General features: G+C 41.5%; 2 protein-coding genes across 3 annotated transcripts in view; both read left to right on the top strand.

The window, feature by feature from the left end:
* Positions 1-7,390, top strand: part of arvcfa (ARVCF delta catenin family member a) — a 23,260-nt gene extending 15,870 nt beyond the window's left edge. For both annotated transcript variants that reach the window (XM_043231700.1, XM_043231699.1), the window contains exons 12-18: positions 2,386-2,536; positions 2,616-2,808; positions 4,157-4,268; positions 4,375-4,462; positions 4,660-4,736; positions 5,471-5,574; positions 6,789-7,390. In XM_043231700.1, coding sequence (XP_043087635.1) covers positions 2,386-2,536; positions 2,616-2,808; positions 4,157-4,268; positions 4,375-4,462; positions 4,660-4,736; positions 5,471-5,563 — 714 coding nt within the window. In that variant the 3' untranslated portion in view covers positions 5,564-5,574; positions 6,789-7,390. The remainder of the gene's footprint in view (positions 1-2,385; positions 2,537-2,615; positions 2,809-4,156; positions 4,269-4,374; positions 4,463-4,659; positions 4,737-5,470; positions 5,575-6,788) is intronic.
* Positions 7,391-15,205: 7,815 nt separating this feature from the next.
* On the top strand, positions 15,206-21,750 carry npffr1l3 (neuropeptide FF receptor 1 like 3). Its single transcript, XM_043231750.1, has 4 exons — positions 15,206-15,307; positions 16,548-16,906; positions 18,380-18,479; positions 20,401-21,750. Exons 2-4 carry the CDS (start codon positions 16,564-16,566, stop codon positions 21,338-21,340), a joined length of 1,383 nt encoding a protein of 460 aa, XP_043087685.1. The 5' UTR covers positions 15,206-15,307; positions 16,548-16,563; the 3' UTR covers positions 21,341-21,750.
* Positions 21,751-25,000: the final 3,250 nt, after the last annotated feature.

The following is a 25,000-nucleotide window of genomic DNA, read 5'->3' as shown; positions in this document are numbered from 1 at the left end:
TGACCATCTGCAACTCACCGTCTGTGTTTATCTGCGACTGACCATCCATGACTGACCGTCTCTGACTGACTGTCTGTGACTGATTGTCTGTAACTGACTGTCTGTGACTAATTGCCTGTAGCTGACCGTCTGTGACAAATTGTCTGTAACTGACCGTCTGTGACTAATTGTCTGTAGCTGACCGTCTGTGACTGATTGTCTGTAGCTGACCGTCTGTGACCATATGTGACAGATTGTCTGTAACTGACCGTCTGTGACTGATTGTCTTTAGCTGACCGTCTGTGACTGATTGTCTGTAACTGACCGTCTGTGACTAATTGTCTGTAGCTGACTGTCTGTGACTGATTGTCTGTAGCTGACCGTCTGTGACTGATTGTCTTTAGCTGACCGTCTGTGACTAATTGTCTGTAGCTGACCGTCTGTGACTGATTGTCTGTAGCTGATCGTCTGTGACTGATTGTCTGTGACTGACCGTCTGTGACTGATTGTCTGTAACTGACCGTTTGTGACCGTCTGTGACTGATTGTCTGTAACTGACCGTCTGTGACCGTCTGTGACTGATTGTCTGTAGCTGACCGTCTGTGACTGATTGTCTGTAGCTGACCGTCTGTGACCATCTGTGACAGATTGTCTGTAACTGACCGTCTGTGACTGATTGTCTTTAGCTGACCGTCTGTGACTGATTGTCTGTAACTGACCGTCTGTGACTAATTGTCTGTAGCTGACCGTCTGTGACTGATTGTCTGTAGCTGACCGTCTGTGACCATCTGTGACAGATTGTCTGTAACTGACCGTCTGTGACCATCTGTGACTGATTGTCTGTAACTGACCGTCTGTGACTGATTGTCTGTAACTGACCGTCTGTGACCGTCTGTGACTGATTGTCTGTAGCTGACCGTCTGTGACCATCTGTGACTGATTGTCTGTAACTGACCGTCTGTGACTGATTGTCTGTAACTGACCGTCTGTGACTAATTGTCTGTAGCTGATCGTCTGTGACTGATTGTCTGTGACTGACCGTCTGTGACTGATTGTCTGTATCTGACCGTCTGTGACCATCTGTGACTGATTGTCTGTAACTGACCGTCTGTGACCATCTGTGACTGATTGTCTGTAACTGACCGTCTGTGACCATCTGTGACTGATTGTCTGTAACTGACCGTCTGTGACTGATTGTCTGTAACTGACCGTCTGTGACCGTCTGTGACTGATTGTCTGTAGCTGACCGTCTGTGGCTGATTGTCTGCAACTGACCGCCTGTGACCGTCTGTGACTGATTGTCTGTAACTGACCGTCTGTGGCTGATTGTCTGTAACTGACCGTCTGTGACCGTCTGTGACTGATTGTCTGTAGCTGACCGTCTGTGGCTGATTGTCTGTAACTGACCGCCTGTGACCGTCTGTGACTGATTGTCTGTAACTGACCGTCTGTGACTGAGCATCTGTGACATTTTGTTACTAATTGTCTGTATCTAACCATCAGTGACTGACCATCTATGACTGAACATCACTGACCTTCTACAACTGATCACTTGGAACTAATCGTCTATAACTGACCATCTGTGACTGACCATGAGCTCTCGATCAGATGACCTGTGATCTGATTGGCTGCTGTTATGCAATGTGTAGGTGTTTATGGATGCAATGCAGAGGTGTTTGCAAGGTACTAGACTGATACAGCAGCACTTCTGAGCATTGAATAATCACTGGATTAGACTGAGATAGTAGAGTTTTGCTTTCAGGCACTAAAATAGCAAGTAAACTAGATCTTCACCAGCAGAACTGTGTGTTCTGATTTGAAGTACTTCTGAATGGAAATAAATTCTGATCATGAAGTATACATGAACTATACACATTTAAATATAAATTCTTTATAATTTAAATAAGATCATAATATATATAAATATCATTTTATATTATATATAATATATAAATATTTTAAAAACTACTAAAATGGCAAAAATACACAAGTAAAAAGTAAAAGCTATATTGGCCTATATTTTATATACAATCAAAGTTTGTATGTGTTTTTGAATTACATATAAAATTCCCATGCATTGATATTACACAGTTTAACATTAGCATAGTTTTTGTGAAAATCAGACCAGTTTAAATTATCTGCGATTTATGAAAAATATACAGCACATTAAGCTTATTAGTATGTTTAACTTAATACTGTGTAATTTAAATGCATAATATAAATCCTAAATATTATAAGGCCTAATATTTTTATGCAATATAACACTATTAATGATTTTAGAGAAAACTCTTCAAAGTAACAAGTAAAACTATCTGTTCAAAACACAAATGCAAAGATCACAGTCCAGAGCATTAAAGTATGAATCAAAGCTTCATAACTTTCAATCTTTCTCTTTGTTTTTCTCAGTGGTCCAATTATATCCGAGCAACAGTGCGCAAGGAGAAGGGTCTGCCGGTGCTGGTGGAGCTGCTGCACTCGGATGCTGATAAAGTAGTTCGAGCGATCGCCATCGCTCTCAGAAATCTCGCCATCGACCAAAAGAACAAAGATCTCATCGGTAAGATCCAGAGTAGCAGCTTTCCTCTGATGCTCTCCATGTGATGCTGAGGCTGACGGTCTCTCTGCTGCCTGGTCAGGGAGTTACGCCATGAGGGATCTTGTCAGTAACCTGCCCTGCGGCCAGCAGCGGCCTGCCAAGAACCTGGAGGGAGACACAGTGGTGGCCGTCCTGAACACTATACTGGAGATCATCTCTGAGAACCTGGAGAATGCCAGATTCCTCATCCAGGGACAGGGAATCCAGAAACTGGTGTCAATCAACAGAACCAGGTGGCAAATCGCCCAAAACATACCCTATGCCAGAGCAACGTGGTACAATCCACTCAGAACCCCTTAGCAACCCCGTAGCAACCACCCAAAACACACTATGCCAGAGCAAAAATAGTAAAATCTACTCAGAACTCCTTAACAACCCCCGTAGCAACTACCTAGAACACCCTATGCCAGAGCCCTCTCAGAACTCCTTAGCAACCACCCAAACACTAAAAACTGCTTAGCAACACTATAACAACCACCTATAACATCCTGTACCAAAGAAACAAGGTAAAATTCACTCAGAACACCTTTAACAACCCAATGGCAACTGCCTAGAACACCCTTTGCCATAGCAATGTGGTAAAGTCCATTAAAGACTCCATAGCAACCACCCAAAACACCCTAGAATTTAGCAACGTGGTAAAACCTACTCAAAACTCCTTAGCAACACCATAGCAACCACCCAGAACACCCCTTTTTTAGAATTAAACAAAAATTACAAAACAAATAAAACAAACAGATCAGGACAATACATATATAACCTAGAACACCCTATGTCAGAGGAACATGGTAAAGCCTTGACAGAACTCCTTAGCAACCACCCAAAACACTAAAAACTGCTTAGCAACACTATAACAACCACCTATAACATCTTATACCATAGAAACATGGTAAAATTCACTCAGAACACCTTTAACAAACCGATGGCAACTGCCTAGAACACCCTTTGCCGTAGCAATGTGGTAAAGTCCATTAAAGACTCCTTAGCAACCCCATAGCAACCACCCAAAACACCCTATAATTTAGCAACGTGGTAAAACCTACTCAGAACTCCTTAGCAACACTATAGCAACCACCCATAACATCCTATGCCATAGCAACGTGGTAAAATCCACTCAGGATTCCTTAGCAACCCCGTAGTAACCACCCAGAACACCCTTTTTTCTGTAATACACCAAAATTACAAAAACAAATAAAACAAACAGATTAGGACAATACATATATAACCTACAACACCCTATGCCAGAGGAACATGGTAAAGCCTTCTCAGATCTCCTTAGCAACCACCCAAAACACTCCTTAGCAACAGTATAGCAACCGCCTATAACATCCTATACCATAGCAACATGTTAAAATCCACTCAAAACACTTTTAGCAATCCCATAGCAACCACTCAAAACACCCTAAATCTACTCAGGACTCCTTAGCAACACCATAGCAACCACCCATAACACCATGTTATAGCAATGTGGTAAAATCCACAAATCCTCTCCCACAGAAACAACCCTTGACAGTAGATATAAAGCAGTAGTTTTGGTCTGATCAGGATGTTTTCTGTGTTGTTGATCTGTGAACGTCTCAGCCAATCGGTGCGCGAGACCAAAGCAGCATCACACATCCTGCAGACGGTTTGGGCCTATAAGGATCTGCGACACACGCTGTGTAAGGCCGGCTGGAACAAAACACACTTCAAGGTAACAGCAGTTAAAGACAGACGGATCAATGCCTGTTTCACAGCCATACTTATGAAATTAATTTGAAAGCACTGTGCTGAGGATGAATATTGATCGTGTGTTTCAGCCAGCCGTCTCAGGCCTGCCCAAAAAACAGAGGAACGCCAAGCAAGGGAACGATGACATCACACTGCCCTTAATGGAGAAGAACCAAGGTCACTGTTTCCTGCTGCTTGAAAGTGACATGTTTATGAGGCTCCTGCATTCATGAGAACGACAGAAGTGCTGTACCTTCTTCACCATGCAAGCTTTATTGTTAGAATTAAGTGTATGCATGTGTGTGTGATTTTGTGTGTGTGTGTGTGTGTGTTTAATGCACTAATGCCTTGATGTGTTTGTGTTTCTGCTGCAGATGGATACTGCACTGTTGATCAGGCAGAGCGAGCAGCAGACGCTCCGTGTCACATGATTGAACGAGAAACTTTTCAGGTCCACTATCTTTTATTTATGTTCTTCAGAAACATTAACTCTTCATTCATGTCAAACGTATTCATATGGCATCGTTAAAAGCAACAAAGTTGGCAAAAATGCTTTAAAATAATCCGAAACCTAAAATCACAAATGAATTGCATAACAGATGAAACTATTGATAAAAATTAACATTTGCTGAAAGTGTGCTCACCATCAGATCATCTAAGATCAGAGTGAGTTTTTTTCTGTAGAAATGTGTCTCTCTATGAATGGGTGCCGTCAGAATGAGGGTCCAAACAGCTGATTAGAAACATCAGAATAATCCCCAGCACTCCGGTCCAAGACAAAAGATGAAATGAATCCATCTTTGTTTTTAAATATGCTCCATAATAACTCTTTCTCCAGTGAAAAAGTGTTTGAATCAGGATCAAGCAGCGTTTAAAAAAAAACATTCTAAACAAATATGTGGCTTGATTTTGATGTGAAAGACAACAATAGAGGGACTTTTTCAGCATTATTATGGACTTATATTTGTCTTCCCTGGATGTTAACTGATGGACCGGAGTGCTGTGGATTATTGTGGTGTGACGGCACCCATTCACTGCAGAGCATCCACTGCTTGCAATGTTTCTCCAGAGCTGATGAAGAAATGATTGTGCGATAAAATGTACTGCATAGTAGGAATGACTCATCGAAGAGCTTAAAAATATAAAAAAAAAGCTAATGGCTTGGTGATGTTGAATGTGTTTCAGGGCGTGAATGATAAAAGGCACTTCATCAGGACCAGCAGGCCTGCGGTTGGTTTAGTGGAGAGGACTCCGCAGCCGCTGGACTCATGGGTCTGATCCGGTTCACGGTATACCACACCAACGCCCACTCATCCCTCCAACTTCTTTTCCTCTGTCAGTGAAGGATAGTCGCTAGTTATATCTCTGTATCATCAAACACATACGAATCAATGCAAAGTTCCATCTAAAATCGACTCTATGCCAGAGGAACACTGTAAAGCCTTCTCAAATCTCCTTAGTAACCACCCAAAAAACTCAGCACTCCTTAGCAACAGTATAGCAACCGCCTATAACATACTATACCATAGCAACATGTTAAAATCCACTCCGAACACTCCCATAGCAACCACCCAAAACACCCTAAATCTCCTCAGAACTCCTTAGCAACACCACAGCAACCACCCATAACACCCTAAATCTACTCAGAACTCCTTAGCAACACCACAGCAACCACCCATAACACCCTAAATCTACTCAGAACTCCTTAGCAACACCACAGCAACCACCCAAAACACCCTACATCTACTCAGAACTCCTTAGCAACACCATAGCAGCCACACATAACACCCTACATCTACTCAGAACTCCTTAGCAACACCATAGCAACCACCCAAAACACCCTAAATCTGCTCAGAACTCCTTAGCAACACCACAGCAACCACCCAAAACACTCTACATCTACTCAGAACTCCTTAGCAACACCATAGCAGCCACCCATAACACCCTAAATCTACTCAGAACTCCTTAGCAACACCATAGCAGCCACCCAAAAACACCCTAAATCTACTCAGAACTCCTTAGCAACACCATAGCAACCACCCAAAACACCCTAAATCTGCTCAGACCTCCTTAGCAACACCACAGCAGCCACCCATAACACCCTACATCTACTCAGAACTCCTTAGCAACACCATAGCAGCCACCCAAAAACACCCTAAATCTACTCAGAACTCCTTAGCAACACCATAGCAACCACCCATAACACCCTAAATCTACTCAGAACGTCTTAGCAACAGCATAGCAGCCACCCATAACACCCTACATCTACTCAGAACTCCTTAGCAACACCATAGCAACCACCCAAAACACCATAAATCTACTCAGAACTCCTTAGCAACACCATAGCAACCACCCATAACACCCTAAATCTACTCAGAACTCCTTAGCAACACCATAGCAACCACCCATAACACCCTATGTTATAGCAAAGGTAAAATCCAATTCTACACAGGATGTTTTCTGTGTTGTTGATCCGTGAACTGTGACTCTTTATATTTAATAGGTTGGAGATCCACTTTCAGACCTGACATCATCAACCTTCAGCACAAATCACCACAGAATCAAAGGAGAGAAATACACCACATCATACCTGATCATGTCCTCATCAATGACCCGTGCTAGAGAGAGCTGGAGGAATCCTGTCCGGTCCGTCTGAAAGTGGAATTTGACTCTTAGCTGCTTTGGCAATCTTCACTGTTAAACTCAAGAATCATGATGATGTGACGAGTCGTTTATTGATCATTTAACATCTGATTATACGTCATATTATGATCTTGTGTTGTTTCTATTGCTTATTTTTGGTTGATGAGTCTCTAACTTGTATAATAGTGTTCCAATCACACAGACGATTTCAGCTCTGTATCTAAAGTTTTATGCATAAAAAAGTAATCAAGAATATTAATAGGTTATTGGGACTGCAAAAGCAGAAACTGTACTTATTATAGCCTATATCAGAGAATATATCAGAGATTTTAACGCATTCATACGAGATTTATTTCATAACATCAGTGATTTAATGGCTTGAGAAATAAACATCAGAGTTTTACCTCTTCTTAATGAATTTCGTCATGCATCTAACAGAAAATAAAAATAAAATAAAAAGTATTCTTGCTTCGTGGCAATCAATGTCGCAAGCTGAATGACTCGCTGCGCGTTCGAATGCTTCCGAGCGATTCGAAACAAAAGAGTCGATTCAAACGATGCGAGTGTGAAGCGTTTTTTGAAATCGGATCGCATCGGTTACAGACTTCAGAAGCTGATCGGCAGAAATGAGTGAAAATCGTCGATCACAGACTGAGAAGAAGAAAACCAAGGTGAAGAGAATCACCACAGGTGTGTCAGACTCATTCACGTGCACTTTATATCATTTACAACTTTATATGATCTTGATCGAATCTCTTTGAGATAAGACACCGTATCATTGGTTCATGTACACTCGGATCAGTTTCAGTGTATTTTAAGTTAGAGTATGGTCACTAAGCATGAGTACACTGTGTGTGTAGTTTCTTGTAACTCGGAGTTAGATTTATATATTTATTTATTACAAATATTTTTATAAACATTTATTTAAAACAACTCATAACTGTCTGGTCCAGGTTAGGATCATCATAGTTAAAACGAATCACCGAATGAATACATGAATAATAACATGCATACACATAAAATATACAGGAATTTAAATACAATCAAATAAAATGCAAAAAATTTAATTATTTTATTTTATTTAGTTCCCAAAGGAAAAAAAACGTCATTTAGAACAAGTACTAAAATAAATAATATAATAAAAACGGCCAAAACTTTTGAAACTTTTTTAAAATTTTTTTATTAAAATTGCTTCAGAATATATTTTAAAAAGCTCAATTTAACGGGAAGTGTAATTTCTATACAGCAGGGAAATTATGAAAAGAAACAACAAAGTAAAAATAAAAAAAATTTTATATTATATATATATATATATATATATATATATATATATATATATATATATATATATATATATATATATATATATATATATATATATATATATATTTTTTTTTTTTTTTTTTTTTTAAATCAAAGCTTAAGATTAAAAACAACATTTTGAGCAAAAAGCTGACAGAATCGAATACTGCATCTGGATCATGTTCAGTAACATTATAAAAGCAAAGATGCAGTAGATAGCTTCCATCAGTTCTCCTAAAGCTTCACAACACTGTCTGGATCCACACTTTCCCATTTTACAGTTTTAATTTTCTATATATGCCTACTCTTATACACGAGATCCCCCGTTTCTGCATCTTCCTCGCCCGTGTTTTTGATCGAGCGATTCTGGACCCGTTCGGAGTTAAGCCAAGTTTCTTTTTGTCCAGCAATGCCAGAAGCTCCCTCCTCATCCACGGGTTCCTCGGAGGTTCAGTCGTCAGCTGCTAAAGAACCGGAGCGGGGCTCTTCTCCGCAGACCCGCCGGCCGAACCGGAGCATCCGCGGTGCCCACCCCGCCATCTACCTCAACACCCGCTCGCACAAACTGCTCAGGAGAGCCATCCGGATATGGAAGATGCCGGTTCCCATGCTAAACTTCGGCAGATCTCTGAAGCCCAGGCCCAGGAGCTTCCGAGAGCGGGTGGAAATGCTCCGCAACCGCTCCCAAGACTCGATCCGCCCGAGGCCGGTGACCTGCTCCGTGAGAGACCTGCAGCTGCGCAGCTCCGGGACGGACTCGTCCCCGTCGCCCTCGGGAGGCTCTCCGAAGCGCTCGCGGACGCTCCGCCGCAGCCGCAGGTACAGGAAGCAGCTACGGCTCTACCAGATGCTGGCCAGAAACAGGAGACGCCGACTGAGGAACCTGGAGGTCAGTGGCGCTCTTTCTAGCCTAGACGATCATTTTGTTCGTGCCTTCTCCATTTGAGAAGTACGTATTTTGGATTGAACAAAAAAAAAAAAATCTTATTTGTGACCCCTGAGCACTAAAGCGGTCAGAAGGGTTCATTTCTTGGATCTGAGAGTTATGCATCATCTGAACGCTGAAGAAATGAGCTTCCCGTTTGCATCTGAGCTCGTCCTTAGCAATGCACATTAATAATCATAAGTGAAGTTCATGGATCTTTACGAAATGTCCTAACGATGCAGTGTATTATATATCTGCTTCTGTGCCTCAGATGAGCTTGTTCATTTCTAAATGAGTGAACGTCCTTCATTAGTATCTGAGGAGACAAATTCGTTTGCATCGTTCAGAGAAACGCTGCGTTATTGTGCAACGCGTTTGAGTTGCGCAGAAAAACCTTGCTTTGGTTCCCGATCTGTGTTGTCTTTGCTCACGAAACGATTATTCTCGTGTCCGCGTTCCCCTTAGAACGCGCGCTCCTTTGCAAAGCTCTCGTTTACAGTAACTTTGTGCTCTTTTAGGGGGAACAAAGCGGTTCCTTCCTTTGCTTTCGTTGCATTTGTGATCTATTGCGTCCGATCTAAATGCTGTTCACTTTTGTCCTTTTTTGTCTTGCAAAAACATTCACATTTGCTCTTAAAACATCTGTGTTCCCGCGAGAAGCTGGCGAAACTAGAGCGCTTCCCCAATAAACTTTGTGTTTTCACGCACAACACAGGAATATATTGTTTTCTATCACCTAATATTAAAGTATTCTGAGAGCAAGCACTATGTTTTTCGGGGAGAGGCCTGCATTCGTGCATGAAATCAAATGAAGGATCCTACTGTACACATGCAAAAACAAATTTGGGCATTAGAGCCTTCTGAAGGCATCCACTTTGTTATTGTGACAGTAACGTGTATATAATTAACCGTTTCGTTGCAGGGCCGGTCATCACCTGCGGCGTCCACCTGTGTTAAAGGTCAGTCTTTACAGAATCCCAGTATCATTTGAATGTTTTTCTCCATGCCTGCACGAAGAACAAATCTATTTGCAGAGGTTTCCAGGAGCTCTGGGTGCATGAGGATAGAAATACATTTTAGAAATGTGAATAAAAACAATGCATGCACTTTCAGGGGGAGCGATTAGAAGGCTGTATTAATATAAATATTTTAGCACATGCAGAGTACGGATGTGCTCACACACACGAGACAAAAATATGAATATCATATAAATATCATTTTAGAATTGTTTAAAAATATTATTGTTATAAAAGACAAAACTGCCTAAATATGGCTAAACATACTCAAAATATAAGCAAACGTGAACGTATTAAAAGGCGCTTTAATATTTTTGAAGGAAGTATCTTCTGCGTTTATTTGATCAGAAACAGTAAAAATGTGAAATATTCATTTTCTCTGTAAAGGTGTGTTAAAGTGTGATTTATTTCTGTGATTTTCTTCGGTCTTCAGCGTCACGTGATCTTCAGAAATCAGAATAACTGAAAAAATGATTTCCCGCGATGCATTTTATTTTTTCAGGATACACAGATGAAAGTTTAGAAGAACAGCATTTATTTGAATTATTTTATACAGCATTATTTTTCCACTCATTTATGTCATAGATATTATTTTATTATGTTATTATTTTCTCATAAAAACAAGATATGGTGTTAAAACTAACTATTAAATTCTAACTATTTTTTTTCTTGTTAAAACTACAGATTTTTTCTCTTAATAACGACACATCATGTCAGAAAAAAGAAATGCTGCTCAATAAACGCACTTTAAGATGATCAAACTGTTATTTTTATGTCAGGGATTTAATTTAATAAAGGCTGGACAAACGCATGATTTCTTCATTGAGTCCAAGACTTAAAGATGTTTCTGATCTCACAGGCTCCTCCGAGATTCACCGAGACTCGAGTCCTCCGGCGATCCGGGCTCCGGCGAGAAGAAGCAGCCGCCGCTTGTGGCGCAGACAGCTGGACAGCAGCAGCTCAGACAGCAGCCCGCTGACCGCCGACCCGGACGAGCCGGAAGACCTCAGGCCACGGGCTCGGAGCGCAAGGGTGGCGTTTTCTCTGGCCGACGCTTCAAGCGAGTCCGAGGTCCCTGACACTGATAAAAGCGCAGAGCCTGCACGGAGAAACCTTAAAGGCCGCAGACCTGACGTCCGGGCCAAGGAGGAACCCCCGAAGATCGCTGAGGAGGACAAACCGTCTTTGGTTTCACGGCTGAAGATCTTCAAAGAAGAGGACGAGATCAAGCGGGAGCCTTCGGACGCTCCCGGACCCAAGGCCAGCGTGAAATGGAAGAGCGCTATGATGCAGAGGTTCGCTCCGGCCGCCGGCACGGACCGAGGTGACCTGAAGCCCGAAGGTCAGGAGAAACCGGACGAAAATCCCGCCAAGAACGGCGCTGCGGGAGACACTTTTGTACCGCAGTGAACTCTTATTAAAGGAATAGGCAGTGTCATGGAAGCGGATGGGTGCCGTCAGAATGAGAGTCTGATAAAAGCATCGCATCCATCAGTTACCATCTGGAGAAGACAGAAGACGACACAAATGACTGCACTGAAAGTCCGTCATGAGAAGAAGGGTCCGGGGCTGAAACGGGAGAGAAATCTGCACAGATCTAGCAGCTCCGAACAAACACACAATAGTGTATCTTTTCGAATCGTACACTTTTTACCTATTAGGTACTAATAGCACCAATATGCAACTTTAAATGTATTAATCCTTTTAAAAAAGGTGACAGCTTTTGTACCTTTATTTTTTGGATTTTGACGCGAGAGACAACGGGAGATGGACTTTTTCAGTTACTATGAACTTATTATTATTATTATTATTATCTTCTCCGGATGCTAACTGATGGACCGGATCACTGCGGCGCTTTTATCAGACTCTCATTCTGACGGCACCCATCCGGCTGAACCTGAAGAAGAAACAAACCCATCCTGAGGGTGAGCACGTTTAGATTTTTTTAGTTTAGGTATTACTTTAAGGGCATGTGTTCTCTAGTCTGGGCAAATCCTAAAAATGAGATGTTTATGGTCTTCAGGTGCTGATGAAATAAAACGAAGACGAGATCAGGGTATGATATGGACAGCTTTAGCGCTGACTTCAAGGAGAACGAATTGCATTTTTGTGTAATAGTAAACCAAGCCCACATGATGGCAGTGTTATACAGACACAGATATTCACTTTTTCATTCATCTGACCTGAAAACAGGCCAAAAATAGAAGCGCCGTATCATATACAGTACAGAAAACAAGCTTGTATTATTTCTTTTTACTTAGCTTTCCTTAGTTTTCCATGCATCTGCATCTTACCTACAATGCATGCGTCAATTACTAATTAATTTAGCTTTTAATTGGCAGCCTTGAGTGAAAGCGGTTGACAAAACCAATGAAGGCTTTAGGACCCCGAAGGCTTCTTCTTCATCAACGATCCATGATGCAGAAGAAACAGTGCAGAAAAAAAACGCCCAGGAAGTTTCTGCATCCTCATACGAATTAAAAACACACCATTTGTTTGATGTTTCGGTTGCTAAGCAACTCGAACAACTAAAAAAAGGTGACTTAACGACGCACAATCCACTTCAAACTTTTGGTGGGTTATGTGAATATTAAACAGAGTCGGAAAAACATGGAAACCCAAGCTTTCTAACGATTGCCCCTAGAGTGCGTCTCTTCACAGGAAGAGGAAGTGTTCGTTCGGAGGGATTCTGTGAAAGCCGCTGGGAACGTGGGTGGCATTTCTGAGGCCTGCCTCAAACTTTCTGAGCTTCATTAAGCTGCCAATTAAACCTCGGCAAAGCTCCTCGTGATCAGTTACAGCGCCCAGCTTCTTCTAGAACCTTCAGAAGACCTTCATTATTTGTAAAAGGAGTTTAAAGCAACAGGTTGTTTTGAAGAAGAAAGAAGAGGAGATAGAGAGTGAGCAGCTCTAACAATCTCTGGGTTTTTTTTTGGACTTCTGCACCTGAGACTGAGACACGGGAAGCCAATCAGCCAGTTTTGGTTCAGATTCGTTGGGATGTAGTTGGTGAAGGTGAGAGAATAGCTCAGACCTGGAGAAACGTCTCTGCAGTGGATGTGAATGGGTGCCGTCGGGATGAGAGTCTGATACTAGCATCACAGCACCGCAGTCCATCGCTTAACATCCGGAGAAGACAAAAGTCCTTCAAAGAATACATTAAGACCTTTTTTTTTAACAAAAATGCTTCTTCCTAACAAAAAAACCCATCTCCTTTTGTGTCTCACGTCAAAATCCAGCCACGAAATGTTAAAAACGCCTAAACGCTGGACTCGTTTCATTGTTTGTCTAAACTGTGGATTACTGCGACGTTTTCATCAGCCGTTCCGACGGCACCCATTCACATCCATTGCAGAGGCGCCGATCTCCGGGAGCACGAGAGTCAGCCGTTGCAGTTTTCGCAATCTTCGGGCAATTTTTCTGTTTTTTGCACCATTAAGTGTTGGAGAGCGCTGGCGACAGAGCTAAGACTGAAACAAACAGATATCAATGTTTATAACAATGTTTTCATCTCCACTGACTGAAGAAACCGTCCTGCTGTGAGTGATTTCCTCTGGACCAGCAGATACCACAAATATAAAAAACCAATGAAAGACAGTAATAAAGGGAATAGAGCAATATGCACAAAAGCAATCTCAACAGCGTTTTGGCTGCGTGGTATTAAAAAAATAACAGCACCGGAGGTGGGAAATACGGGTGTAAACGTTGATTTAAAGCGCTCCTATCTCTCGCTTTCTTGCTGAGATTAACAGGCCGCTGTAAAAACGGAGCTCTGTGCCCGAGAAGTCTCTCCTGCTGGTTTTGAACCCTTTCGGGATCCCAGCCGAACCTGCATCAAAATGTCAGCGAGCACAGCCGGGGAGTTACAGAGAGAGAGAGAGAGATAAGAAGAGCGAAGTCTATTAAACCGGCAGCTATTTGCGCGCGCGCTTTCTGACCCAAAGCATTTCTCACGGTGTTTAACGGGAGTCATGATGATTGCAGCGAACGTGTTAAACGTTGCATTGGCGAATGAACGCACCGGCACGACGAGACGCAGAAGAAAGCAGCGTGCTTCTGCGTGCAAACCTCTCTTTGGTGCGTAAAAACAAACTGGCAAAGAAACTAAATCTGGCGTAGATGCATAAAGTAAGACATCAGCTGTGGATTGAATGAGACGCTCTCGCTCTGTAGCTGTGGGACTTTTTCCCAGGTGTTCACTGAGGATCACCCACATGCAGGTGCTTCAGCTGATATCTTTGGCTGGAGGGATGCACTATGAGATTAAAACAAGGCATGCGTTTTCTAAACGGCCTCAGTGAGTAGTCTGAAAGTTCTGTTTGCGAGTTTGATACACATCAGATGTAAGAAACCCACTCGTTATTTCCCACCACACACAGCCAGCTAAGCTGTTCTTAGATTTCAGTGTTTAATGAATTACACGAGAAGCGAGTCTCCCACAGTAAAGCAACTCTGCGTGTCGACCTAATTATGAGCACGCGAGTCACTCTAATTACACCGGTTTTAGCATTCATTATAAACGCTTCACTTAAAGCAATTGTTTAGAGTCGTTCCGGTGATTAGTGATCAGCAGGTCCGGTCATTACACCGGGGCTACGGGCGCGCGTGACGTGCGAACGCGACTCGTTTCAGAGAGTCGGTTCATTTGAGCGGAGCATTTCGGGTCGTCAGAGTCAAAAATGCCCTCTTACCAGTTAGTGTGCTTATATATATATATATATATATATATATATATATATATATATATATATATATATATATATATATATATATATATATAATCGAATACAATATAAAAACATTTATTCCTGTTACACCATAATCGAGAACTCAGTTGTATTAATGTCTGCTGAACTGTAACGCAATTACTGCAGGTTTTTGTGTGAAATACTGCTCTGTTTTGCAGACTAAGCGTCTCGCTGGACAGTTTGTTTAACGACGCTCAAGTGAAGAGTCGGTTCAAACGAATCAACCCGTTCGCGAATCGGACAGCAGCGGGCGCGAGACGGGCGCGCGCGCGGGAATCGGCGCGGAGTCGCTCAGAGACGGACGCGGTCTCAACCGAGCGCTTTTTTTTAACGCTCGTTTCATTCCTCCACCGCCTTTACTTCACCGTTTCGACCGGAGGACAGCGAGGTAAGATGTCCGTGACCCGCATTAACCGATTAAACGCAAACGTTATCAACTACTTCGGCTAACTTACTTGGATCGGTTCTCTCTCAGTCTCTCCTTTTCTACAGAACACGGACGAATCGTGTTAAATATTTACATTTAAAGATAATAAACATGTCTTTAATAAACACTCATGTTTCTAGACGAACAGAAACGATGAGAGATGGGCGCCTCATAAGTTGGCGCGCTTTTTGTTTTACTTCAGAGTGCGTTTATGTTAATTAAACTTAAAGTCTTGGCTTTTAATTCTTCTTTATTAAACATTTCGTGTTTGTTGTAATGAGGAGAAAATATACATTCGTTATACAGACGTTAAATTAACGTTTTCAGCTTGTGCCACATTAATTGTAGTATGATAAATAAACACGTGACGTCTTGTCCTAATAATAATAATAATAATAATAATAACAATAATAATGCGGTTTTAAGTAAATTTGAGTTCGTGATATTGTCATTTACAAAAAACACTCTAATGTAAGACAATTACAAAACAAGCATGTGTGTTATTAGACTTTTATATAAAAAAATCTAGTGTGTTTTGACCTGAGTTCTCAGTAATGGTTTTATTGATTGTTTTTGAACCACTTATGCTTCACAATGTGAAGGATTATAAAAGTTAAAAGGTGCTCTGTCAACAGGTTTCGACTGTATTTCTTTTTTCAGTTTTAAATGTGTTTTGTTGCTAAATGTCAGGGGTATTTATGCAAGCTTTTTTCTACCGTAGAATAAAAAAAGAAAAGTAACTGGGATCTATTGACCTCACAGTGCTATTTTTTTCCTTATAATTCTGTTAAAAAAAACAACAACTCAGAATCCAAACAAAAAACGTAAAGTAAAAATAAGCTTGTTTATTTACTAGGAATGCACCAAAAAGAAAAGGGTTTTTGCATGTTCCCCATTTATATATATTACCCTATTTCCCTTTTTTTTACCATTTGCTTTTTTATTGTTTTTTCTAGCTTTTCAACAACAAAAAAATCAATTACAAAACAATAAGAAAATATTTACTTAACACTAAACATTTAAAAAAACAACAGCAACTTGTAACTAAACCAAAAAAGCACAAATTTTTTCCCTTCTTGAGTCTGATGTAATGATTGTAACGTTTAAATGTTTTTACATTTCTGACATGTTTGCTGCGTTAGTGATCTGAAACTGAAGAAAATGATTTAGTCGGTTTATTTTTGTGTTCGTTTGTTCTCAGCGTTTGCTTTGCGTTCATGGAGGCTTCTGAGGAATTGTGGGACGCCGCCTCCGTCTGCATCCTGTCAGATCTCGTCTCCTGCACCAACCAGACCAACAGCACCAACTCCAGCTCAGCAGGGGGCACCGTCCGGTCCCCTTACTACCAGCACTCGCTGCCGGCGGCCGCGCTCTTCACGCTGGCGTATCTCTTCATCTTCCTGCTGTGCCTGATGGGAAACGGTCTGGTCTGTGCGATAGTCCTCAGGAACCGGCACATGAGAACCGTCACCAACATCTTCATCCTAAATCTGGCCGTCAGCGACCTGCTGGTCGGGATCTTCTGCATTCCTACGACGCTAGTGGACAACCTCATCACAGGTGTGGAAACATGTAACAATATTTAGCTGCGCAAAACTCACCGTTGCCACGAAGTCTGTCATTATTATGTCTGTCACTAGCAAAGCCTCTTAACTAGCCTAGGGTACGCCAACGCTGTGTTAAAGGAACGCTCCACTTTTTTTGGAAATAGGCTCATTCTCCAGCTCCCCTAGAGTTAGTGAGTTTTACAGATTCAGCCGATCTCCCGGTGTAGCAATAGTACATTTAGCATAAATTAGCATAGATCATTGAATCCTATTAGACCAGTAGCATCGCATTAAAAAATGACCAAAGCATTTCAATATTTTTCCTATTTAAAACTAGACCCTTCTGTATTAATATTGTGTACCGACGGAAATTAAACGTTGTGGTTTTCTAGGCTCATATGGTTAGATTCTGGTGTAATAATGATAATAATAATAATAATAATAATAATAATAATAATAATGATTAGCAGGCGCATAATAAGAGAAAATCACAACATTTCCGTCGCTCTTAGTACACAATATAAATACAGAAGGGTCAATTTTGAAATAAGATAAATATTGAAACTCTGGTAATTTTTTAACATCTAATTGGATTCGATGAGTTCTCGTCAGATCTGGAGATCGTCTGAACGCATTCAAAAACGGTAAAACTCAACTTATTAACTCTGGGGGAGCTGGAGAACGAGTTTACGAGTTCCTTTTTAATTTTTTGCCAATGTGCTAAAACGTGCTAGCTGTGGTAGATGACCGATATTGGTTTTTTGATAGCCGATGCCAATATTTTAAAAAACAGGGTGTCTGATATAAAGCTGGTGTTTATCTCAATTCATATTAAAAAAATAAAAAAATCACTGAGAAGCTACGCAACAAAAAAAACACAGACTATATCATCGATATCCAGGCTCCAGACTCCTCCTTCTTTCGTGAAATTTCTCCGTAGGTCTCACGAGCACACGATTTGGTCACAATATATTTTTTTTTTAGTTTTGCGGTGCAACACGGCATTAATAAACACACGCTGATGAACTTTTAGCGTAGCTTATAAGTCCTTCTTTTTCATCCGTAGTATTATTTTCTGCCGTTTTTTTTTGGAGAATACTCGAATACGAAATTGCGCGCATCGCAAACACCGCTGGTTACGTTTTTTGGAGTACTCTCCAAAATGGTGGAAGACGGCAACTTGAGAAGAAGAATAGCTGAATAAATCGTTACTATTGTTTTCTTTGCACACAAAGAGCATTCTCATAGCTTCGTAAAAACAGCCGATGTCACTATTTTACTGAAGTTCTAGCTCTTCAGAGAGCCTGCTTTGTAATGACACGAGGGTGTATTTATTGACAGAATTTTATATTTAAGGGTAAGCCAAGCTTTTAACGTCATTTCAAGCTTTCTATTCCAGCCAACATCAACGTATGTCATCAAACTTGCTCTAATGTAGTAAAGTGACTTTCGAGACTCATCGTGATGATGTTTCTGTCACTGTCAGGTTGGCCTTTCAGCAACATGATATGCAAACTGAGCGGTCTGGTGCAAGGAACGTCCGTCTGTTCCTCCGTTTTCACATTGGTGGCCATCGCTGTGGACAGGTAGGCGTTTATAATTTTGAGAGTCAAATGAAATGGGCATTGGAGAAACGCATGTTTGTGTAGGAAACAATGGCGCTGCGGTACCGTCAGCCGTGGCTCGTATCTGGAGCGCTTAGCTCTGCTGGAGGCTCTAATTAGCACATTGTTAGAGCTGATTGAGGTTTAGACTCACGAAACGCAGCGGTGAACTTATGGTCATTACAACGGCTCTTACATGATGCTGTTCCTGTTATGTGCTGAAAACATGAGGCGAGAGCTGGAAAGGGTGAGCTCAGCAGTACGGTAAAACCAAAAAAGCTTTAACCCTTTTCCGTAAAAATAGACTAAAATGGACTGAAACTCAAAGCTGTTGCACCATTTTCATGAGCTTTTCAAAAAATAAAATGGTTAAAATAAATAATAATAAATTAAATAAAATAATAATAAAATGAAAACATTACATGTGCTTAAATTTATATGTAATTAATTCAAGTATAATTTTAGGTCTGCATATATGTGTATTTGGTCCTGAAACAAACAAAGAGAACCCAATCAAACAAGTGAGACAAAAAAAAGTAATTTATCATTCGTTCAAAATGATCCATTGTTGTGTATCTGTGCATTAAATCTCTGGTATTTTGAGGCTGTTCAGAGGTGTTTATGATCAGGTGTCGTTGCCTGCAAAGTTTGATCGTGTTTGTTGAAGTGAATCTGGAGCTCCGAAAAAGAGCTGCTGTTACTCATCAGGCTGGAAAAGTCAAGAAAACCGTCTCTAAAGGGTTTAAACTCCACAGATCCACACTCAAACAGGTTTCTTATATATATCACCTCTCAAAACAATAAAACAAAGGTATGTGAGCAAATGTTTCGGACATTTGCAATCCATATTAATCATTAAACGGCGCAAGGAAATGTTGTAGAAACACTTACAATGCCTTAAAATACTTCAAACAGTAATATTAAAATATCAGTAATCTTGCATAGTTTACATAGGAAAGCAGATGAGGCCGGAATATGAATGCAATCTGCTTAATAGTTCAGTGTTTTCCTTAAAATGGTTTTCTGTGGGAAAGCACTTAACATCAAACTTTGCATGTCAAAATCAATAAGGTGTTTACTGAATTTCACCTTTTAATATCTGCATTTTGCTACATAATGCTAATTGCGTTAAAAGCAAAGCTTTGTTTTGCGCTCCAGAGGGGTGTGACGTCACATGAAAACTATCAATTCCTTTCCCGAGAGCGGTCCACCAACGGAGAACGCTCCAAAAGCAAGAAGCTGGTTTGCAAAGGAACCCAGAGAACTTCTAAGCAACTAAAACCTTCCTCACATTGGCTAATGTTCATCATCAGGAGAATACTAAACCACCAAGGTGTGCATGACAGAGTCGCAAGAAGAAAGCCACTGCTGATTACAAAGAAGTCTGCAATTTGCTGAAGATTAAGATGCTTTTTGATCGAATAATTGTTTTAGTTAAAATTTAGCTGGGAATTCCAGCAAATTCTCCCAAAGCCTCAAGAGAAAGTGAGCCGTGCAGCAGTACAATGAGCCCAAGCGTACGAGTCGCTTTACCAAGGAACAAAGAAGGGACGAGTCGAAGTCTGGACCTTAATCCAATTGAAATGTTGTGGAAGGAGCTGAAAAAAGCAGTCCACAGAGTTGTAGTGGTTCTGTACTGAGGAACGGGCTCAAGATGTACCGCACTTGAAAGAAACTTTACATGCAGTTTTTGCGGAAAATGCGGTCAAACCAAACACCGGAAGCACAGATTTTGCAACAATGCATATTTTTTCTCAATAAATAACTGGAAATATTTTGTCTCGTTCGTTTGATTGGGTTCTCTTTGCTCATAAAGTCACGTTTCTAAATAATAAACCACATTAGGTAGCAAGCAGTCTGGGTTAACGTCCCTGTATGTGTTTTCTCCTCGTCTGAAACCCAGGTTTCGCTGCATCGTTTACCCGTTCAAGCCCAAACTTACTCTCTTTGTCGCAAAGGTATCGATCGGGGTGATATGGGTGCTGGCTCTCGCCATCATGTTTCCCTCGGTGGTGATGCTGACCGTCGAGCGAGAAAAAGGGCATTCCGTGGTTCACAGCGACAACAGCACGTCCCCGCTGTACTCCTGCTACGAGACCTGGCCCGACCCGGAGATGAGGAAGGTGTACACCACCGTGCTGTTCGTACACGTCTACGTCATCCCCCTGCTGCTCATCATGCTCCTGTACGGCCGGATCGGAGCCAAGCTGTACGGCACGGCCATCCTGGCCAGCGGCGAGCCGCCCGACGCTCCCGGGTGCGGCAGATGCCCGGCGTCTCAAAGGAAGACCCGAGTGATAAAGATGCTGATCGTGGTGGCGCTGCTCTTCATGCTGTCCTGGCTGCCGCTGTGGACCCTCATGCTCCTGACCGATTACGCCCGTCCAAACGAGGACAATCTGGAGCTCCTCACCAGCTACGTATTCCCTCTCTCTCACTGGCTGGCCTTCTCCAATTCCAGCGTCAACCCCATCATCTACGGCTACTTCAACGAGAACTTCAAGAGAGGCTTCCAGGCGGCGTGTCAGCGCCGGGCGTGCTGCTGGGCCCGAAAGAAGACGGCATTCAGCATCAAGCGGCCCAGAGCTGGAAGCCCTTTGAACACGGCTATAAGCGGTCACCCGCTGAGCCTGGGCTCGAGAACCAACCGGATCTTCACCGAGAGCGACCTGACGGGATGCGTTCGGCTGGAGCTGGAGCACCGGAGGGCGTCGACGGACACCAAGGGCTCCTCGGCCGAAGGCGGAAACGGCGGCACGTCTGCGAAAAGGGAAGTTCACTTTGAAGAGATCGAGAAGGTGTGTTCGGCAGGAGGGAAAATATACAACGCCTGGGAGCGCTGAAACTGGTGCGCTCCGGCCATCCTGAAAAATCAGCTCACGTTTGTTGCTCTATACAATACAAATAGTTTCAATATATCTTCATATAGAGCCCTATGAGTGAAACTTCATTCATCACTAAACGCGGAGCGTTACGGAATTTGTCAAACCTCGCATGAATAGGTTAAACTTTTAGTCATTACATTGGAATCCGATAAACAAGAACGATAGCTATAAAGATTACTTTATTAGTCAATGCACGATATTGTTTTGTAACCCTTCAGTTGTTTATTTATGGAAAACATTATTTGTGCTATTGCTAAACGTTTGTAATGTATTTCTAAACACATAAATGTTTGTTTTTATTTTAAATGTGTTTTAAAGTTTTTTTTAAAGGCTACATATTTAATCAAAAATGCATTAAAAATGGTGAAGTTGTGTTTTCTCTGCGTATGCGTGTTAAGGTGTCATTTATTTCTGTGCACTACACTCTTCAGCGTCACGTGATCCTTCAGAGATCAGAATAATGTACTGATTTGCTGCCCGAGAAACTGCTGCACAATAACTTTGATGCATTTTATTTTTCAGGATCACAGATAAATAGAGCGGCATTTAAACTAACATAATAAATGTCACTTTTGATCGCTTTTGATCGGTGACATCAGTTCATCAAAGCCTGCTGTGAGGAAGGTCATTTGTAGTCTTGATTGCATAATATTGCCCAAATTCTGTGTTTGCACCGTTTTCTCAAGTTCTTCTTGATAAACGAAGTAATCTCTGGTCGTTATTTTGGTGCAACACTGCAGACCAGATAATTTACGAACTAATCATTAATCATAATAGATTAAGATAATAATAGATAGTCTTTGCACGTGACTCCAGTGAAGCGTTTTTTGGTTTAGCCTGGTGGAGGACACGTGTGTGAGCTGACATTTAACGGGCGAAATGAATTGCTCTCTGTAGAAAAACAATAGAGCTGTTGAGAAGCGGAAGCGTCTCTGAGAAAATGACAGAATGCGACATACACCTGCAGCGAAGTACAGCCCTGTGAGCCTCTCTCACGACGGAAAGCCGTCATGTCCCACGAGAGACGGAGGGATATACTCTCTGTTGACAAACCTGGAGTACTGAAGACGAAAAGCGAACGAAATTGAAGCTTAATGTTTAGCTGCTCTTCGTTTAGAGTCAACGTTTACTTGCTTCATTCGTAATTCGTCCGTCTTCGCAACGTTTCAGCAATTTTTGACTTTTTGTCGCTCTGTCACGTTATAAAACTGAGCGAGCCGTTTTCTGTTATTTTCAGAATGAGCTAAAAATAAAAAGATTGATTCGTACACGATTAATGTTCGTGTTGCTGTGACAAAGTCGGCCGTTTATCATGAAACACAACGCGGTATTAATCTGAGTGAAGCTGACGTTCTGGTGAGGTTTATTAGCCTGTGTCGGAGTCTTTCGGTGCTTGCAGCGGTGCAATATTCTGCAGGTCGCTGGCGTGAACCACATCACGCTTTTATTTTTAGATGTTGTTTGTCTTTCTGTCTACTAGACTGACAGATTATATGAGATAACCTTAATCCTGATAAAAGTTCATGCGTTGATCTCTAAGGAGTTGCATTTGCTTCTTCGTCGGATCGGTCTCTGCATCAGTGTCTCAGCAGTGGATGTGAATGGGTGCCGTCAGAAAGAGCGTCCGGACAGCTGATAAAAACATCACAGTAATCCAAAGCGCATCAGTTAACATCCATATCTAATAGGATTAGATCTATTTTTGGCTTTTCAGCTTTTGGGCTAGGTAATAATTCATTTTGACTGTAAATATGTCGCAAATGTATAGTCAAATCACCTTTATATAGCGCTTTTAACCAAACGGAGCAGTATCAAATCAGAAAATAGTGTGTCAGTAATGCCGAAGGTCAACTTTAAACGCTATAACTTCATGATAATAGAGAAGCCATCTCCAGAAATGCATATGAAAATACGTCGCATTGCAGAAACGTGTTTTGTTATTAAACCACATAAATAGTGTTTTATACAGTGTGTCCCTCTGGCGTCTGTGTTTGTGTGTTTTGTCATGTTTAGCAGGCGTGTGTGTATGATCGTAGAGCTCATAAACGTCTTCGGCTCACAATGGCTCGTTGTCTCTGGTGTGAGTGACTCATTTCCCTGTAGGTGAAGTGAATTACAGCCCGCCGCCGTTTACGACATGCAGAGCGTTAGAATAAACCCTAGAGGGAGAACCACGCGGAACAGTCCAGCCTTTAGGATTTAAAACACCGATTGATGTCATTATGTGTTTTGTGTGCCGTACTTTCATTTCTTACTCTGACCAGATGCACACTTACTTTCATCAGCTTAATGCAAAAATCAAACACTTTATTATTATTTCTGCATCTTAGGGTTAAAGAAGACATTGGCAAATAGATTCGGAAACGTTCTGAATGTTTAGCAGCAAGAAAAACAACGTGTGGGTCAAAGACGTCAAGGTTTCAGCATCGAAAGAAATTCACAAAAGTGATTTTATGACCATAGAAAGCACTTTAAATGTAAGTAACGGGTCCACTTTAGCATTCAAATAGTGTTGACAGTATTTATGTTTACAATTTAAAAAAAAAACGTGCTTATTAAAATATATAAAAGGATAAGGGAGCGTATTGCATTTTAAAGGAGTAAAGAAAAGTAATAGTGGCAAATTTAAAAAATGTAAAATTAAATGTAAAAATTCAAGTTGTTAGACTGAATGAGCGAAGAGCGCAGAGGTGAAACACTAGTAGTAAAAACGTGAAAAAAAAAGGTTTATAGATGGCGCTGCGGCTATTCGGTTAAAAACGGCCTCTGTTAAATCTCTAAGTCAGTCAGTAAAGGGTTTGCAGTTATTTTATCTTTTTCCTTCGTAAACAGTGTGTGGTAAATTGGTGGATCTTACACACACACACAGACTTTAAATGTGTTATTGTAAGCTGATCAAGCACAAGTGGCGTTTTTAAGTAGTTTGCTTAGACCTTTTTTTGTCTTTGACCCATAAATACAGTATACCTATAGATATATATATATACATATGCTTTATAAGAACTTTGCATTTGAGGAGTAAAGTTGCATTTGCTTCTTCGTCGGATCGGTCTCTGCATCAGTGTCTCAGCAGTGGATGTGAATGGGTGCCGTCAGAAAGAGCGTCCGAACAGCTGATAAAAACATCACAAAGCGCATCAGTTAACATCCATATCTCTATATATTTCTATACAGGCCTAGATCTAGACCTGTGTGTGTGTGTGTGTGTGTGTGTGTCTAAAAGGTTCAGTAAACTGTTCTGACTCAAAGAAGCGTATTTTCTGACGGTTGTTTGGCAGCCGACGGCTGAAGGACTTTTGCAGGACAGAGAGTCCGTCTGATGGACTCCTGCAGCTGTAATTATATGATTGGGCTTCCACTGTACAGCGGCTGGAGAGCGCTCGGCTCGGCTCGGCTCGTGCTTCAGGGCTTTTATTTCTGACACAATCAGAAGAGAGGTCGCCGACGTGGTCAGGAGTAAAAAAACGTCAGAGAAACACAATCATCGGCGATTATACCTACTCTTCAGCCCAATCTGATAATCATTTATGATGACGGCCAAACCTGTCTGCACGGGAGATGGGGAAATAATGGACTCGCACCACGGACCGCTTTCACCTATTGAATTTTAGGCTTTGG

The sequence above is a fragment of the Puntigrus tetrazona genome, unplaced genomic scaffold, assembly GCF_018831695.1.
Source record: "Puntigrus tetrazona isolate hp1 unplaced genomic scaffold, ASM1883169v1 S000000401, whole genome shotgun sequence".
In the NCBI taxonomy this organism is placed as follows: domain Eukaryota; kingdom Metazoa; phylum Chordata; class Actinopteri; order Cypriniformes; family Cyprinidae; genus Puntigrus; species Puntigrus tetrazona.
The sequence above is the reverse complement of the archived record's forward strand: the minus strand, read 5'-3'. Positions and strand labels throughout refer to the sequence as shown.